This window comes from Episyrphus balteatus, chromosome 2 (assembly GCF_945859705.1).
Source record: "Episyrphus balteatus chromosome 2, idEpiBalt1.1, whole genome shotgun sequence".
Classification (NCBI taxonomy): Eukaryota; Metazoa; Arthropoda; class Insecta; order Diptera; family Syrphidae; genus Episyrphus; species Episyrphus balteatus.
The window spans coordinates 121,978,344-121,996,868 of record NC_079135.1 but is presented as its reverse complement, the minus strand read 5'-3'; the positions used below and the strand labels follow the sequence as shown (position 1 = coordinate 121,996,868).

Genomic DNA, 18,525 nt, shown 5'->3' with positions numbered 1-18,525 from the left:
CAAATTCTATACCGATCTCCCATTCGGACCCTCTTAAATCTCTTAAAGCTGAAAACAACTTTTTTAAAATTAAAAACAAGAAAAAATACATAATTTAAAATTATTAATTTACTTAGTTCGATTAGTTTGGACTTTATTTTCGAGATTTCTTAACAAAACGGCCCAACATTATTAAACATTTGGCTACCCATCCCACTACAGTTTTTTTTTTTTTTATATATTAATTTAAAAAATAAAAAAAAAATATTAAACAGTTTTTCATTTACAAAAATCAACCCGTTAACAATAACAGTTTTTTTCTCCTTCTTTTGTTTAAGTTAATATAATGTATGTGTATGTATAAATATGTATTCTTGTATTTGATAATATATAAATGTTAATAGAAACAAAAACAGATTTTTTTAAGTAACGACTAGTTATAAAACAAAAAAAAAAATTAAATAAAAAAATTGGTCTTAAAAAATTACAGCAACATTTTGCCCAGGTTGTGTATTATTCGATGGGACTGGCTGAGGTGGCCGATCAATATCTTGGTAGCTCCTCTGCTGGCTTGTGGGAAAAACCGAACCCGTTGGGATGACAGCACCACCGCGATGTGTGTATTCTCTATACAAAAGAAGTACGCTCAATGGTCGAAGGATCATATTGATTATGGTGAATACAACTGCCCAACCATCTGAAAATATTTACATTATTAGTTATTAGTTGTAATTTGATGTGACAAAATTGATATTGATCATGATAGTTGTTGTATTTATTTATTAAAAAAAAAACTCACTCATATAATGGAAAAAAACTGTGAGGCATATTAAATCAAGGATAATGCTACAAGCGTCTATCACGAGAGCCTAGAAAAAGAAAATAAAAAAAGAAAAAAAAATACCAACGCATTGATGAGATGAAAAGGGAATGATTTATTTATTTTATTTTTTATTTTATTTTTTTATGTTTTTTTTTTTTGTAGGAAATATTGCTTTTAGCTTAAATGATTTCTGTGCATGCGATTTAGTTAAATTTAATTAATTAATATTGATTCGATTTTGGAGGACTGATATCAGACTAATTTAGCAAGCCAACTAATTAAGGGAATTAAGTTGAGGAATTCAAAAAATGATAGTGTGATAAAGCTCATTTATTGATTGATAGCCAAGCAATATCATTATATTTTACAATTTTAAATTTAATGTTAAAGGAAGTGGAGTAGCTACCAAAAATCTATACCACCGATGACCTAATATGTATAAGAACAAAAGGACACATAACTCAAGGTATAATCTAGCTAAATAGCAGCATGAAGGATTATGTGTCGTGCTGACTAAAGTTGGTCACGTTTTCGAAGAAGGTAAAAGAGCGTGATTTAAAGAACTTGTGTGACTATAGCATGGCGAGACTTCTTGTAGGTTGTATTTTTTTTTCTTCATTGCGTGTCAGCAATTCAGTAGGATTTACATAAGCGTAAATTACCAAGGCACTTAAAAGTTCAAACTACGTCGGATGATTTATGTATATGTTTACATTTAATACATACACATACACACATACTACACTCAAGAATGATTATTGAAATCTTTAAAAAAATTAACTTAAACAAAAAAATAGGTCGAGGAATAAAAATGCTATAAATCCCCCAAGAACCTGCTATGATTCAAAAGAAAAGGTCAAGCAAAAAGATTTTTCCATAGCAAATATTAGTTTGTGTAAATTGATAGAAACTAAATAATGTGTATAGAGGAAAACAAATCCACTTTTATACTAATTATGAGACTCGTAGTGTTTCTATCGGACGTAGTTTTTATTTTTATGAAATTAATACACACACTGCAGTTTTCTATCAATATGCGTGTTTTTTTTTTTTTGGCAAATTTATCGGAGTAGGATTTCCCAAATATCAACACAGAACAAAAATTTATATGCAGACACCGAGAGAAAGGAAATCGTAAACTTATACACCTATAATATAATTCTATCCGTAACTTGATTTAGCTTCTATTCCTATCGGCAACTGTGTGTTGTTTTTGCAATGCATTTAAAGGCCAACTGCGGATACGGATAGCAATGCCAAAAAAACACAGCTATTTTCACATAACTTATAACATTTAAACAATCACTACTACTTGAAGGTGCTACCACGAAGCCTTAATGCTGAAGTTACTTTATTGCAAGGGTGTCAATTCGATCCAAAACAATGATTCTTTTCCGTCTTTCATGAGATTTGAATCAGGCCAAGTGAAATCCAAATAGTACACTACGTACAATGCCGCCTCATCCACATAATTTTTTTTTAAATTTTGAAGCCAAACCTCAAAGGAACATTATTTATAGCAATATAAGACACTGAAATGGATCCCAAAAGTCGTAGACGAAGCAACCGAAGCAAACAGCTTAGAACAAAATTGCAAGTGAATACCCTCTAGGGGTTCAGAAGTTAAGCGAAAGGACACATAGAGACCGCAACTAGACTCAGGTAAAACTTTGGATGAACAACCACATAAATTGCAGTCCAGCAAATACCGCAATAGCAACGGTAAAGCCATCTTAAAATTGAACAACAATTAAGTTATGACAGAACCTGCAGAACAGAACAAACATAACAGTACAAGCTAAATCGATTGTGCCGAAGTTTGTCTAAGACAATATTTTCGACGTGATGTCATCCTTGGATTTTCTTATTCTATTTTGATCCAAGCTTTTTACTTCTAACAATTGGTGTATGTTCAAAACCTGCACAGTAGGGTGGGTCAAAAAAGTCGAAAATTTTTTTTTTGATTTGGTACTCCGAAAAATCGATTGCTAGACCCCTCTAGAATATACACACCAAATATGAGCTCTTTATATTAATGGGAAGGTCCTCCGCTTTGCAATTTTCCATTTTTACATCAAGCTTCTACTAAAAAAAAATAATTTTTTTATTAATTGAGTTTTTAGCAAATTTCTTTTCATATTCTTGTAGGAAATTGAACGCTCTACAAAAAATGCCTTATACACTTTTTTCGTTTATCTAACCGTTGAATAGATATTTGAGGTCCAAAAATCGAGAAAATCTTTAAAAATTCGTTTTTTGTTCTTAATTTTGTAACAAATTGAAAAATTATAATGATCAAACGCGCAAGACATATTCTTGTTGAAAATTGATTGCTCCACAATAAAGGTCTTATTAATTTTTTTCATTAATCTAACCATTCTAAAGATATTCGAGGTCAAAGTTAAAAAAAAATATAAAAACATTTTATATTTTTAAAAAATTTCTAATTCACTGAAACTTCATTATTTTCAAATTAGCAAGATATATTCTTGTAGGGGCTTAAACGTTCTACAAAAAATTCCTTGGAATCAAATTGATTGCTTTAACCGTTTAGAAAATATTCGCATCCAAATCGCAATGCATACGGGTCATAAGAAAACTATTGAAATCATTGAGCATTGGTTTGGATACGAATATCTTCTAAACGGTTAAAGCAATCAACTTCATTCCAAGGAATTTTTTGTAGAACGTTTAAGCCCCTACAAGAATATATCTTGCTAATTTGAAAATAATGAAGTTTCAGTGAATTAGAAATTTTTTAAAAATATAAAATGTTTTTATATTTTTTTTTAACTTTGACCTCGAATATCTTTAGAATAGTTAGATTAATGAAAAAAGTTAATAAGACCTTTTTTGTGGAGCAATCAATTTTCAACAAAAATATGTCTTGCGCGTTTGATCATTATAATTTTTCAATTTGTTACAAAATTAAGAACAAAAAACGAATTTTTAAAGATTTTCTCGATTTTTGGACCTCAAATATCTATTCAACGGTTAGATAAACGAAAAAAGTGTATAAGGCATTTTTTGTAGAGCGTTCAATTTCCTACAAGAATATGAAAAGAAATTTGCTAAAAAGTCAATTAATAAAAAAATTATTTTTTTTTAGTAGAAGCTTGATGTAAAAATGGAAAATTGCAAAGCGGAGGACCTTTCCATTAATATAAAGAGCTCATATTTGGTGTGTATATTCTAGAGGGGTCTAGCAATCGATTTTTCGAAGTACCAAATCAAAAAAAAAATTTTCGATTTTTTTGACCCACCCTACTGCACAGTCTCCAACCAGCGAGTACTGAACTGAACATAAACTATAGGACATAGTAGAGCGAAATTCAGTACATAACTATTATGTTTCAAAACTCCGTTCAACACAACAGCATAACACCTGGAAATCCTCTCTTCCTAAATAAAATTGAGGGCATCATTAAACCATCGAACGAACCCTGCTGCGTAACATGGACTGCACATAATTAGCTACATTCAGTAACACAAATATTACATGTGGAAAATATTTCAACAAGGCATCACTTCTTGCCTCTACAACAATCAAGTAGTGTCCTTCGCATGCTTAAAGATTAAAGTTTGAAGAGAAAATTCTGTGGATCGGCACCAGAATTTTCTTCAACTCACAACGGCAGAAACACCCACTACCATAAAAAAAAAAAAAAAAAAAAAAACAAAAAGATAATATGAAAAGATCTTCAAAATCACATGACCGCAATCTACAAATATAAACCCTATAAAGCTGTTGTGGGGGAACCAAGATAAAAGGATCCAGCATCAATAAGTTTATAGATATTCTAAATTTTTGTCTTTCTTATAAAGTGACATGGAGTATATGAATGTTCTTATATTTCTCACATTTGAAGCCCGGAGTTCATAGTCATCACTCAGATCGACATTTTTCTCAAGTGGGTTTGAGTAGGATTGCGGTTACTCGAGCAAATCATTATTTATAAGGAGAAGAAAAAAAAATAGGCATTTCTTTAGATATAACAAAGTTGACTGGTATATTGTAAGGATTCACTTCGATTTCCATAACTGAATGAACATTTAAAATAAGAGGCACATCCAGGAAAAAAAAGGGACTAAATAATTTAGTCAGCGTTATTTCTGAGGAAATCTAGTGAGCCGTGTACAAAAGTTTCCAGTAAAATTGCCTAAATAAGAAAGACTTATTTTGACAGCTAACTAATCAAAGTCCCGAAAATTGACTAACTTTTGAGATTGGCCAATCACTGTCATATCAGAACTTAATTTGACTTTACTATTTTTCGAACTTAAATGTTCATGCAACCAACAAATATTGATTGCGAAAAAGCCACAGACGAAATTTACCAATGCCATCAATGATATATCAAGCTCGATTTATGTGGTCGAGTCATGCTAAGTTTAACTTCAGACACGCATCGTCCAATGAAGTCTCGACGCTCACTTGATTTATATCATATTTCACACCGAATGCAATTCAGTGTAACGTACATTTTTATGATTTAAGAACCCTTATTGGAACAAAATAAATAAACAAATACATTTATTAATTACAATAAGGCAACTATACTAGGATGAATCATTTATTTCATATCCGTATACTCGTAACTTATGTTTAAAAAAACATCTGGGCTAAGTGATTTGAATAACAAAAATAAACTGTTTAATGAGTTTGCTTTTTTAAGTGACTCATAATTATTTACTATTTCAAAATTTTCAAGATAAGAATTTTTTTTGCGATAACGTTTTAAGCTTACTTGAAACCATATGACCTTAAATTTGTCTGATATGAAATTAATTTTAATAAATTTTAGCATTCACATGACTTTAGTTCCTATACTCTTTCCTCCTCTATTCCGAAAATAATAACAAATATTTCGGATGATTTTGGGCATATCAATCGATAGACCCTGGCTCTCTGGTAATAGTCCAAGTTCATTGACAAAAAAAAAACATTATTGCCATTTGCGTGACCTTTTGGATCAAAAAGTTAAGCTTTTTCACTTGGGATTTAGAAAGTTTAACTTTTCCAACAGTTCGTTGACCTTTGGTAATTATGGTAAATACCATCACCCAAACACCAAAACAATCATACAACTTCATCATAATGAAAGCTCATACGAATCGCCAAAACCACCCTTGAGTTGTTGGATTATTTTTTTTTTAATTTTTCCAACGTGTATATAGCTTATGAACAATATATCTAATTTCCACCTCCTATTTCTGTGTAGAGTAGACCTATTTGTATACCTTGTGAACAAGCAATAAAAAAAAAACGAAAAAGAGCAAAAAAAATCAAAGTGTGGTAAATAATTTTTTTTCTTAATGAATTGTGGCATCCGGAGTGCGATAGTTTTCTCTATTTGTCACTCACGCAAGGTTTTTAATTACACTCTCACACAGTATGTGGTTGAAATATAATCATTTTAACCCTCTTAGAGAAGCCCCTTAACATCGACAGTGGTCGCCGAAGCCGAAGTACATTAGGAGTTCAACTTCAGCATTAGAATAATGTCCCTTTGCATCAAGCTAGTATGGTACCAACGAGTATATACAGACATTTGTTTGGTCTAAATTCTTATCAATAGAAGTTATTTTTAATTAACAAATGAAGCATGGAAGAAGTCTGATAAAAAAAAATATTGATCTATTTGAAAATATTTATAGATAGAAAAAAAAAAGAAGTGGATTACAATAACAAGGTTATATAATTTATTTTCAACAATAAACTGACACTTGTTTGGAAAATTAATTGAAGGACAGACAGAATATTTAATTTTTTCATAAATATACCCCAACCTCACACCCAAAATTTTTAAACTGCTTTTGCTCAGGGTTATTGAAAGTGAATAATTTTTTGTTTCATGAATAAAAATATTTATTAAACAGTAAGTAAACAGAATATTTTTGGAAGCCTACAATAGACTTTGTTGATGTTGATAACAAAGTGGTTACATTGAATATAAAAACAAAAATTATTTACAAAATAAAGATATCATTGTTGACTTTCCATTTTTAAGCTAAAAATTCACACAACAACGATAATAATCTAGCCCTGTTGATAACTTCTTTGTTTTAAATTCATTATATTGAAATTCAGTATTAAATTTAACAAGACTTACAAACTAATGCAAATGGAGAGAAACAAAATTTCACGATGCATTCCAAGTTTAATTTGCACTTAAAATGGCATAGTAAAAGAAAGTGCAGTGTTTTTTTTTAATAAATTCTGAATCACTTCAACATGTACATAAATATTAAGCAACATAAACTTAATTGGTACATTCACATTACTATTAAGTGATCAGAAATTCCCTTTCAAATATTAGCTTTAGCTTCTGCTAGTTAGTGACCAAGCTGGCTGGAGAGGCTTGGTGGTTGAGGCCAAAATATATCCTGCATTGTGAAGGCCACATTAATTAAGTTAATAAGTGAGCGATTGCCATGATAACGGTACAACTGTTAAAATCTTATTGATCTTATTTAATAACTTGAATCATAAACTGTAAACAGATGGCAATAAAATAAAAAACGGAAATGACATATTTCTATTTCCATATAAAGTCAATTTTTTGGAAAACTGCACCTTCCGGCTAAACGTGGGGAATAGAACCTCCCCCTTCATTTACAATTTTTTTTTTATCTCGACCCAACCTAAACGTTCGAAATTTTTGGAACATTCCATCTGAATCAACCCGTATAGAATAGACTAATAAAAAATAATTGTGACGTCATGATAAAAGTGTAGTTCACTCCAACTGTTAAAATTAATTGAATATTAGGATCGACTTAAGTATACGAAATAATTTATGAATCTAAAAACTAATACAAATCATTCTTCAAACAGTCCTCCAAACAAGTCCGATCCCACCCAAAATCGAACAATAATACGGTTTCAGCGAAAGCGAGCATACAAAAACGATTACGACTTGAGAGAATTAGACGATTCTTAATTTGTTTTCTTCATCTCAATACGATGTTTAAAAATTAAAATGTACGCATGGGCAGCAAAGACTTACTTTAAAGATAAAAGTTTCGTAGATTTAACTTTTTCAATTATGATTTATAAAATTTGTTTTTTGAAAACGACTGGTTTTCTGATTAAGAGTCCCAGAGAACTACAGACTTTCTATCGGCCGATAGTTTAGTCGGGTCGCGCTTATACGCTGATGAAAATGACACTCGATTTTGTGCCAAAAAAGTGGCATTACCCTTAAGCAAAAAGAAACAACTTTGGTTTTTTAAAATGAGACTTTTTGCTTTCAAACAAAATAAAACATTTCAATATCCTACCATACCTAAATAGCAATTGAAAATTAAATTAATAAATCCTTAAATTAATAAATCCTTCTTCAAACTTTTTGCAATACTTTGGCCCTGGCGAAATCAAAGAAATTTTTATTAAATATACCCTTCATCGCTCTACAAAACCATTATTTTGCCAGTTTGACTTTTACGTCCCGAGTGAGATAAGCAGAAAAGTAAAGCTAATACGGAGTTTTGTATTGTACAAGGAACTAAAAGTAAGAATACATTCTTCTAAAGTGCTAGATACAAAAATAAAGTTTACGAGTATGTGTTGACAAGAAGCCACAGTTATTTTTTGAATTAAAGAACAAATGCTCGCTGGTGACTGCAAAGGCAACAAACAAAATTCACGACCAAAAAATCTAAAGCTGTACCCTCAAAATAATAAAGAATTGTTTCCAGAAATTGTATCCTGTACATAAAGCTTTTATTTTGGCTTCCTTCTGAAATTTTTTTATCTACATATATTACAGCAATCTAAACTGTTCTCCACATGTTATTTTACGAGAAATAAACTCTACAAATGACCCAAAAATCCTTGTTGTCGTAACAAAAGAAAAAAAAAAATTCCGTTAATTACTGAAAACCCTTCGTCCAATTTTATTTTCAACCACCTGCCATTCTTTCAAAGTCTCACAATTCTCTCAAGAAAATGACCTGACCAGCCAGCAACTTCATTAATAATAAAAGTACTTTGTCCAACATTCACATATATATGTGCCTTGGTCAGAGAAGAGGAGGAACTACCACCAACATTAACTAGTAAGCAACACGCAAGGTAGGCATACCTAAATACCTTCTCCAAATCAAACCACCACCACCAACACCGCCACACAATGACCTCGATTCCATTTTATTTATTTTCCAATCAACTTTTTTTTTTAAATTACTTCATAAAATCCGATATATTTCAAATCGAAATACCGACTTCGAAATCCTATATCTCTCACTCCAGAGTTTTTCTTTGGAAGAAACAACAAAGATGACAAAACTTTATTGAAAGTGTGCAACGAAAATCCCCATGACTGAGTGATTTCAAGTGAGATTTCGATTTATGAAATTTGATGCCATAAGCTGTGTGTGTTGGGTACGCAGCAGCGGCAGTAGAAAAGTCGAAGTCAGTGAAACTAGAAAACTAACCCCTTTTTGTGGGTTTCGCCTCATTGTACACATGCATTAGGCAAAGACGAGATGGAGACAACAAACAATATACCTACATTTTTTATATTAGCACCCTGATAACAAGAAGATATATGTACTCAATAATGTAGGTATGCATACCGACTACATTTGTCCGGTCAAAATAGACATTTAATCAGAAATACTTCGCATAGAACTGAAAATTGGTACAGATCAAAGAATCTGAAGTGAAAAAAAATATCGCGCTTTTAAAATGTGCCAAATGTCGAAAATAACGGTTTTTTGCAAATTACTCTTAAACCATGAGTCCTATCTTTGGAAATCTTGTAGATAATTTGCTGTGTTATACATATATAAAACACTTTTTTTTTGCAGTAAAAATTTTGTTTTTTATTTGCAAAACTCAAAAATTAGCGAATTTTTGTGCTTAGCTTGTAAAATATGAGTTCTTGGAAATATATTTTCAACTCACTTCATAGAACGTTTTCCACAAAAAAAAAACTTAAAATATGCTTTAGTAACACTTATCGTTTAAAGAGTGGCCTCAACTCCAAAAATTTATAAAGCGTTTCGCTTAAAATAAAAATAATTTTAATAATTTTTTATTATTTTTGTTATTTTTTCTTCGTTATTGTTTAAAGAGTGGTATATATCGAAAATATCGTTTTTTGTTTATTTTCGTTAAAATAGTCGATGATATCGAAAAAAAATTTCAGTTTTTATTTAAAAAAAAAAAAAATTAATTTGGACAAAAATCAAAAATAGTTTTTCGTACTTAACTCTTCTAAAACGCGGATTTTGACAAATATTTTAAATGTATTTTATAGCTCCAGATGTTTTCCATAAAAAAGCTTCAGATATGCTTTTTCATTGCGGCCATTGTTTAGAAGATATTCAGCCCTATCACAAATTCTATCGTAATACATCTCTGCACGGAAAGCTACGTTACGATCTACGAAAGATTTTCATTACAAATTTTGAGTGGAATCGAAAAAAGCTTTGCCGCATTGAAAGTTTTCATAATAGTTTTCGAAATTAACTATTTAACGTCAAAATGTTAACAAAACTATAAAGTTAAACTATTTCTGTATGTGTTTTATAATAATGGATTTCTTTGCCTTTATAAATTATTGCCCACAATGAGAAGACTGTTAATGGAAAGAAAAAAGTGAAAATTAAAAGAATAAAACTTATTTCGTTTTCGATTAGCTCTCCGGGAGTGTCCGCAATCATTCAGAAGCCTTCTGAAAGTGCTTTATTCGGACGAATTTGACAGACAGAACGCTTCTCAGAATAAAAATGTTCTTCTTGATTTCAAAATAGAATTCACTCAAAATCACTATAGTCCAGTAATTTTAGGTTTTATCTGCGGAAAAATTCCTACTGGGCTCGATTTTGGTATAGACCTTCGTTACGGCGTTGTAATGTAGATGTGAAAAATCGACATTGATATCGCGTCCGCGTTAGAAGTTAAACTAAAATCAGTTTTTCGCATATATCTCGTGACCTGTTGCTCGGAGGTCAAATAATAATTTTCTCACAAATTGACTTCAAACACAAAAAAATATTTTAAACACAACGGCCAGCACCTACAATATTTGCATACACGTTTTTAAAAAGCCAGAATCTCATTTCTACATATTGCATTTATCGCCTAAACGATGGAAGATTGTCCATCACTCTCAAATAGTTGTTTTCCTTTAATTGCCTAGCCAATCTTTTGGCATTAGTAAATTTAAGCAACATTTTTGAAAAAATTTTTTGTTCACAAAAATCTTCAATTAAATTTAATCGCGTCTTTGGGTTCGTCTGTCGGGTCTTTGGGCGCGGATAAAACGTCTGTCATGGGTATTTTTGCAATCAGGGAGTCAATGGCTACAGGCTGAGACTAATTTCAAGTGGTTACCCCAAGTCCTTGCTTTTTTATTTCGCGAAAAAGATCGCGATTTATGACTCGTCTGTTGGGGGTTTGGGTGGAGGTAAAACGTCTGTCATGGGTATTTTCCCAATCAGGGAGTCAAGGACAACAGGATGAGACTAATTTCAAGTGGTGACCTCAAGTCCTTGGTGTTTTATTTCGCGAAAAAGATCGCGATTTAGGACTCGTCTGTTGGGGGTTTGGGCGCAGCTAAAACGTCTGTCATGGGTATTTTTGTAATCAGAGAGTCAAGACCAACAGAATGAGACTAATTTCAAGTGGTTACCCCAAGCCCTTGCGTTCGCGTAAAAGATCGCGTTTTCGGGTTCGTCTGTCGGGTGTTTGGGCGCGGATAAAATGTCTGTCGTGGATATTTTTGCATTCAGGGAGTCAAGGGCTACAGGATCCAATTGTTTGTAGGTGGTTACCCTAATCCTTAAAAACGCGTAAAAAAACGCGTTTTCGGACTCGTCTGTCGGGTGTTTGGGCGCGGTTAAAACGTCTGTCATGGGTGTTTTTGTAATCAGGGCGACGAGGGCGTCAGGTTCCAATTGTTTTTTAGGTGGTTACCCCAATCCCTAAAAACGCGTAAAAAAACGCGTTTTCGGACTCGTCTGTCGGGTGTTTGGGCGCGGTTAAAACGTCTGTCATGGGTATTTTTGTAATCAGGGCGACGAGGGCGTCAGGTTCCAATTGTTTCCAGGTGGTTACCCTCACTAAATCAATTTTCAGAAAAAATGTACTTTTGATGCACTTTTTCTCAGCAAAGGCGCAGACACATGCTGGCAGACGTTCGTTTTCGTCATCACCATGGCTGGGACTTATTCTAATATTAATATGAATCGGTTACCTCTCACGCAAAAAATCTGCTCCCGGCTCTTAGACTATATGGAAAATTGACAAACTTGGAAATTTAAAACAGCTTTTTTTGAGAATTAAGATTTTTCAGTTATGCCAGTTTTCGAAATCAGCGACGATATATTCTTTGCCACCGGGTACAAGGGTGTTCAGTCATAAATGATAGTTTGCCAGAAAATGCGATTGAAGTTGAGCTAATGTATGAAAATCGATGCATTTTTAAGAATTAATCCTCTTATCTGTATAGGAAAGAATTGCTCTAAATTTATGTTTTTGATCACAAATAAAAGAGCAAAAAGAGCTTATTCATATTTCATCAAAACCCATTTGTACCCGGGGGCAAAGAATATAATATAATTAAATTATTTGTTTATAAATATTTTGTTAAAATTCTATTTGAAATTATACTTTTTTTTTCTTTTATGACAATTTTCTTTTTATATATGACTTTCTATCGAACCAACTTAATAACACAGAGAGCCTTTGAGATTGGGCCTTATTTGTTGTTTTTGAACTTTAAAATAAAACAAAATATAATTTTTAACCACAAGATTTGTAAATTACTTCACACAAATGTAAATAACTTTCATTTTACATTAAAACTGTTTTATCGTAGAGAAAAAGGGTTTTATTCTATTCGAATCGTAAAAGTTTTTCCATTCCGAATTTACTACAGTGGATTTTGAGATAGTTTTATCGGGAAACGTAGGATATATTCCCCTACGATGGAATTTGTGATAAGGCTGATTAGTTTTCAAAAAGAGGACTACACGGAAAAAATCGTGTGTGACCTACAAATCAGCCATATACTTTTTTTTATAGCTTCCCCGTTTCAAAGTTATATTATATAAAGAACCAGCATTTTCGACATTTAACCTTCAATAACCTTTTATTTTTGGGGACTTTTGACATTATACTTTAATCGACATTTCAATGCTCTGTACCAATTTTCAGCTCTATGCGAATTATTTCTGGGTTTGTACTTTTTTATGTCTATTTTGTCTGGACTATATTTACTCAAGAAGATCCACATTTGCTGATTAAATTCAACGCCCATTGCGTTCTTATCGCACGGAGATACCGATTATATTTTTTGCAATCAAAAATCGTGGGTGGGTCTCAACCTGTTAACGAAATTACTCACCGTTTCGATGGCTTCTATGGATTCTTTCGAATGCAGAGTCCAAAATAATGCTGCCATAAAGAGCAAGTTATAGAATACATAGGCACCAAGACCCCAGGATCCGAGCATTGCATTTGACAGGAATACAAAATGCACAACGGCAATTAGCTGCAATTGAAAAACGGTGGCGAGCAAAAAAAAAAGCACACCATAAGGTTGAATCAATTAATTATTATCATTTTTTTTTTATTGTTGATGTGTGATCTAAGACTGTTTGTATTATTACGAACCTTAACTCGAATAAATGGCGAGGACATGGCTTCGTTAAGGTCTACCATTTTTGTGTTCGTTTGTTGGGAATTAATGATGAAAATTTATCCAAAAGACCTTGAGAAAAATATAATAAACACTTTTTGAGTTTTTTTTTGTTAACACTTGCACAGTGGTTGTTTTTATTTTTTGATTGTACACAAAATAAATATAATCACACTTGTGGGATTTTTTTATTTTTTTTTTTTTATAAACGACTTGGAAATCGTACTTGTTCTTATGAGTTCCGTTGGAGCACTTGTTGGTCTTCCTGACCCGACGAGTATTTTTTCTTTGGCCCACCTGAAATGGCGTAATCGGAAAAAATAAATAGATGTGAAATATGAGGAAGAGAGGGAACGTCAAATTTTATGACATTTTTTGACATTTGCTTTGTGGTTGTTTTCGTAAGTGGTGAATTTGTGTTACAGGGATGATATTGAGGAGTATTTAGGGTTTTTTTTTTTATTTTTTTGGAGACCTAGAAAAATGTTCGTTTCACTTCAAACCTAGTACGCTGCTGATGTGAAATGAAAAAAATTGAAGTCTCCAAAGTCAACAGCGCACATGGTAACGAAAAAATACCATCAGTTATTATAGCAAGGTAAAAATAATAAAAATACTAATCAAAAAATTCAAGAAAAAACATCAGAAAATAAGTTTTAAAGCAAAAATAAAACAAAATTAATTTCGTTCAAGATTTCGTTAACGGAATTTTGTATGGAAAATTTCGGTTCGCTTCAGCATCGTACTAGGCTTCAGGAGCGTACAAGGCTTGTGCGTGTCAGAATTGTTGTTAAGCCAGAAATATAATTGGAGGAAGCAGTCGGAATGTCAAATCCACGGTTTTGTTGTTGTTTTCTTTGAATTTTTGACAAGTTTTCATCCGTTGAGTGCGGTTGCGAGCGCTGTTCTCCTCCGTTTCGTCCGACGCATCCTACAATCCGCTGTAACTAATAATAATCTGCAACTAAAATTTCAGCTTCGGTAAAGGTATTACATTTTAGCTTCTTTTTTACTTTAGTAAAGTTGTTGGGCATGCAAAAAGGAGAACGTTATACACGTTAGACCCTTTATAACAATGTACTTATAAGGTCTATAAGAAGCTTAAACGATGCTTTACCGAAGCTTTGAGATATGACAGATAGCTTCGGAAGAGCTTGTATAGCTCTTTAATACATTTATTTTTATTATTATTAATATTATTAAACCTAGTATACAGTTCCTTTTGATTAAAAAAAAAACAAGTGGTGAAAAACATTATTTGTTTGTTTCTTGAAGAAAATTACAGTGGGGAACAGATGACAATTGTTAGTTTTTTCCTCAAAAACAATAGAATGCACATTGATTTGAGAGAAAAAAAAATTGTGGTGAGTATAAATTTTTTTACATTTTGGTTTACAGCTGTGGTGAATTAAAAAATATTTTTTTTTCGGAACAAAATCTAAAAAAAATCTGTCTTATAAGAAATGCATTGGTTTTTTTTTTGTAGAAGAACTATGTTATCTGATTTTATCAGTCGAAAGTAGTTATAAGCCGTTTTGGGAGAATTTCAATAATTGAATTATTATGAGTACTTATTCTAAGCTACTCTTCATTCTATAAAAACCATTCATGTTAATTTCCAAGTAAAGACTAGTACGCAGCTGAAGCGAAACGAAAAATTTTGAAGTCTACAAAGTCAACAGCGGACATCCCAACAAACAATATCCCTTCTATACAGCTTTACAGGAGCTACATTAACACCTGTAAAGCTTTATAGAAGCAAAATTGTTAGTCGGGATGTAAACGAAAAAATACCATCGGGTATTTTAGCAAAGTAAAAATAATAGGGGTATTTACGATCTGGTGCAACAGGCCTAGTAAAAATGTAAAATTTTATTTTTTTACAATAGATCGTGAACGCCCCTCTTCTTATCTATAGTAAATATTGAAGCATGAATGATGTTTTTTTTTCTCCACCGTTGCTTCTTCTTTTTTCCATTTTTTATAATTTAATTCTTTGTTTTGTTCGGGTTAATTAATTTTCACTAATTATTTTACATCAAAAGAAACTAAATTACGGGACATGAGTAGCGACAACCATTATAAACAGAATAAAAAAGACAAACTGTTTATCATGGGCGACGCGACGGTGAGCTGCCATCTGTCAAAAATAATTTTACACCATTGTATTTTTATTTTGCAATAGGATTAGGGTATAGCAAAAGTACAAGACCATTGTAAAATTTCAATCCATATATTTTGTTGTTGTAGTGTTGTAAGATTTTACACTTTTGCAATGATACTAGACCAGTTGCATCGGATCGTGAATACCCCTAATAAAAATACGAATAAAAAAATTCGAGAAAAATCATCAGAAAAGCAAATACAAAACAAATTTAATTTTGTTCAAGATTTCGCTAACGAAATTTTGTATGGAAAAAACGAAATTTTGTATTGGAAATTTTTAAAGAAAACAAATTTTAGATTTGTCCTATGTATAAAATTAAACGAATTTTTTAAGACAAATAATTTTAACTTTGGATTACCCTATAATATTTTGACTTTTGCTATTGATCACCCTGTAATGGTCGAATCGAAAATTTCCGAAAAAAGAGCAACACCCTACACGTTACATGGTACGTAACGTAACTAATTGTCAGATATCAATTAAAAGCCGTTGTGGTGCACCTGTTGATTTTCGGTTGTGGCTCTTCGGAAGAATTTATTTTTCCAGCTTCAAATCCTCCACAAATTCAATTTGCAATGACAGAAAAATCAAACAAACATCTAATAACTCAATCAATGTTTGATAATCTAGAATACGACAAAGACATGGAAACAAGCAATACCAAGGTTAGCTTTGTATACACAAGAATATTCCAGCACAAAAAAATTCTTATCAAACTTCTCTTATCTCTTCCTATTGTCCATAAAAAAGTTGACCGCAATGACCACCAACGTTACTAGTCCCTTGGCTATGTTGATATTTCACACATCTGACATTGATGCCGCAACTTATCATCTTGCAAAGTCTCTGGATTCAATGAATTCCAATTCAATTCGATGTGTATTTGTCCAGGAATCATGTGCTGAACGTTTTAGTGCAAAACTAAAATCCAAACTCAAATCGTATACCAAAGAAGAACTCCAAAGTTTACAATTGATTGAATCTATTGAGAAAGCCAATGAAATTGTTTCTAGATTAAATGCAAAGACAATTTTACCAGAAACATTGTCGGAATATGTTTTCCCTTTGGTTTGGGATTTTCCACAGGAACATTTTCAAATTGATGGCAAACCATTGCCAGTTGTATCTTTGTTTACTTTCCGAACAACAAAAGAGGCAATTGGAATGGTTAAAAAGGAATCGATTTGTAAAGGTGCAACAATTTGGTGTGAGAATCAAGCAATGTCTTATGAAGTAATTGCAGAGACTCCACTTAAAGATTATTATTTGAATTGTTTTAATGTTGATTGGGCTCCAATTCAACAATATATTACTAAAGAACAACCATTTGCAGTTGTTGAGAAATCGTATCATTATGAGACATTGCAGGTGGCTGGTAAAATGAAGAATATTGTATTTCCATATGGGACGAGTTTTGCTAATTAAAATCTTGGAAAATACTCAATCTATACCGATCGAACCAGTTTTGAAGTAAAATTTGCATTTATGATTGTTAAAATAAAGGTACTCAATTAATATATTTTTATACCAATGAAAATACGTTATTTTTGTTTTTATTTGTATTTGTTGAACATTATTTTATAACAAATGATTACACTGGTTAACAAGGGTTCTGTTGCCGAAACAAAAATATAATTTTCTGAAGGTTTTCGGTGTGCTGAATTCGAATCCGAAGTAAAAAAAAATTGATCAGCTCCCGTTTTTGAAATATTACCGTTAGAAAATGCAAAAAAAACGTTTTTTGACTACTTCGGACCTTATTTTTTAATATAAGGAAAATTGTTAGAAGATATTTAGTAACGGTTTCTATAAAAACTATTTTCCGTCTTTTCAAATCTTTCCGATATCTTTGTTATTGCCCGAGATATCTTAAAATGAAGTATGTAAGTGGCTTTGGCTTCATTATCATAAAGGAGATAATGACGTTATAAAATTTATGAAATATGCAAACAACTAAGGATATCTCGAGAAGTAAGAGTAAAGTATCGGAAAGATTTAAACAGATTTAAAAAGGTGGAAAATAGTTATTATAAAAACCGTTACTAAATATGCTCAAACAATTTACCTTATATAAAAGAATAAGGCCCGAAGTACTGCATTTTCTAACGGTAATATTTCAAAAACGGGAGCTGATTAATTTTTTCTGACTACAGATTCGAGTTCAGCACACCGAAAACCTTCAAAAAAATATTTTTTTGTTCCGGCAACAAAATAAAAGTTTAATTTTGTTAACCAGTGTTATCACTGTTATAAAGTAATGATTAGGTACTTTTTGACGGAAATAGAATCTACATATAATTAAAGAACCTAGTGTGCATAATTTCATAATATCAGTGGTTTTATTTCAAATAGTTGTTGTTTAACCATTAAAATCTGTATACCTTTATCAATTCTTTTAAATTTTAACTTTGGGCAAGTTAATAGAAATTTCTTTATTGACTCCATAACTTTGTTAACAGAAGTTTGAAAAGTAGAATCGAAGAGAAAAGTTTTTAAAGCAGAGTTTAGTTAAAAAATATTGATTTTTCAGATAAAAGCAAATACATATGTAATTATATACAAACTATTTTTTCATGAAATGACGTTCAATGAGAAATGGACTGAAGAGGCTGCATCCATTAGAACAAGAGACTGTTGGCTGATCATTTTAATTTATAACACTGGCCAATAATTTTCAACTTTTTAAAACTTACTCGTATAGGTATGAGTCGTTCAGAACAATAATGGGTCAAGTCCATTTGAAATTGTGCATTATACAGAACTTTGGGAAGCTCTTTCGTAGGAACTAAAGAAACTTTTGAAACAAATGTTTCGCAGACCAATAAATCCAAGACATTTACTTGAATTTATTTCCTCCACTCTTTTAAATATAAAAAAATATAAATTTTTAAGACCTTAAAACA

The 18,525-nt window shown here is 31.6% G+C and overlaps 2 protein-coding genes across 2 annotated transcripts; one reads left to right on the top strand and one right to left on the bottom strand.

Moving 5' to 3' along the window:
- Positions 1-93: 93 nt before the first annotated feature.
- LOC129912674 (type-1 angiotensin II receptor-associated protein) lies at positions 94-13,752 on the bottom strand. The gene is made up of 5 exons (XM_055991030.1): positions 13,682-13,752; positions 13,431-13,527; positions 13,162-13,308; positions 779-848; positions 94-676 (listed from the first exon to the last, which is right to left on the bottom strand). Exons 2-5 carry the CDS (start codon positions 13,476-13,478, stop codon positions 456-458), a joined length of 486 nt encoding a protein of 161 aa, XP_055847005.1. The 5' UTR covers positions 13,479-13,527; positions 13,682-13,752; the 3' UTR covers positions 94-455.
- A 2,333-nt stretch (positions 13,753-16,085) lies between these two features.
- LOC129912673 (uncharacterized) lies at positions 16,086-17,161 on the top strand. The gene is made up of 2 exons (XM_055991029.1): positions 16,086-16,287; positions 16,373-17,161. Exons 1-2 carry the CDS (start codon positions 16,198-16,200, stop codon positions 17,045-17,047), a joined length of 765 nt encoding a protein of 254 aa, XP_055847004.1. The 5' UTR covers positions 16,086-16,197; the 3' UTR covers positions 17,048-17,161.
- The last annotated feature ends 1,364 nt before the right edge of the window (positions 17,162-18,525 follow it).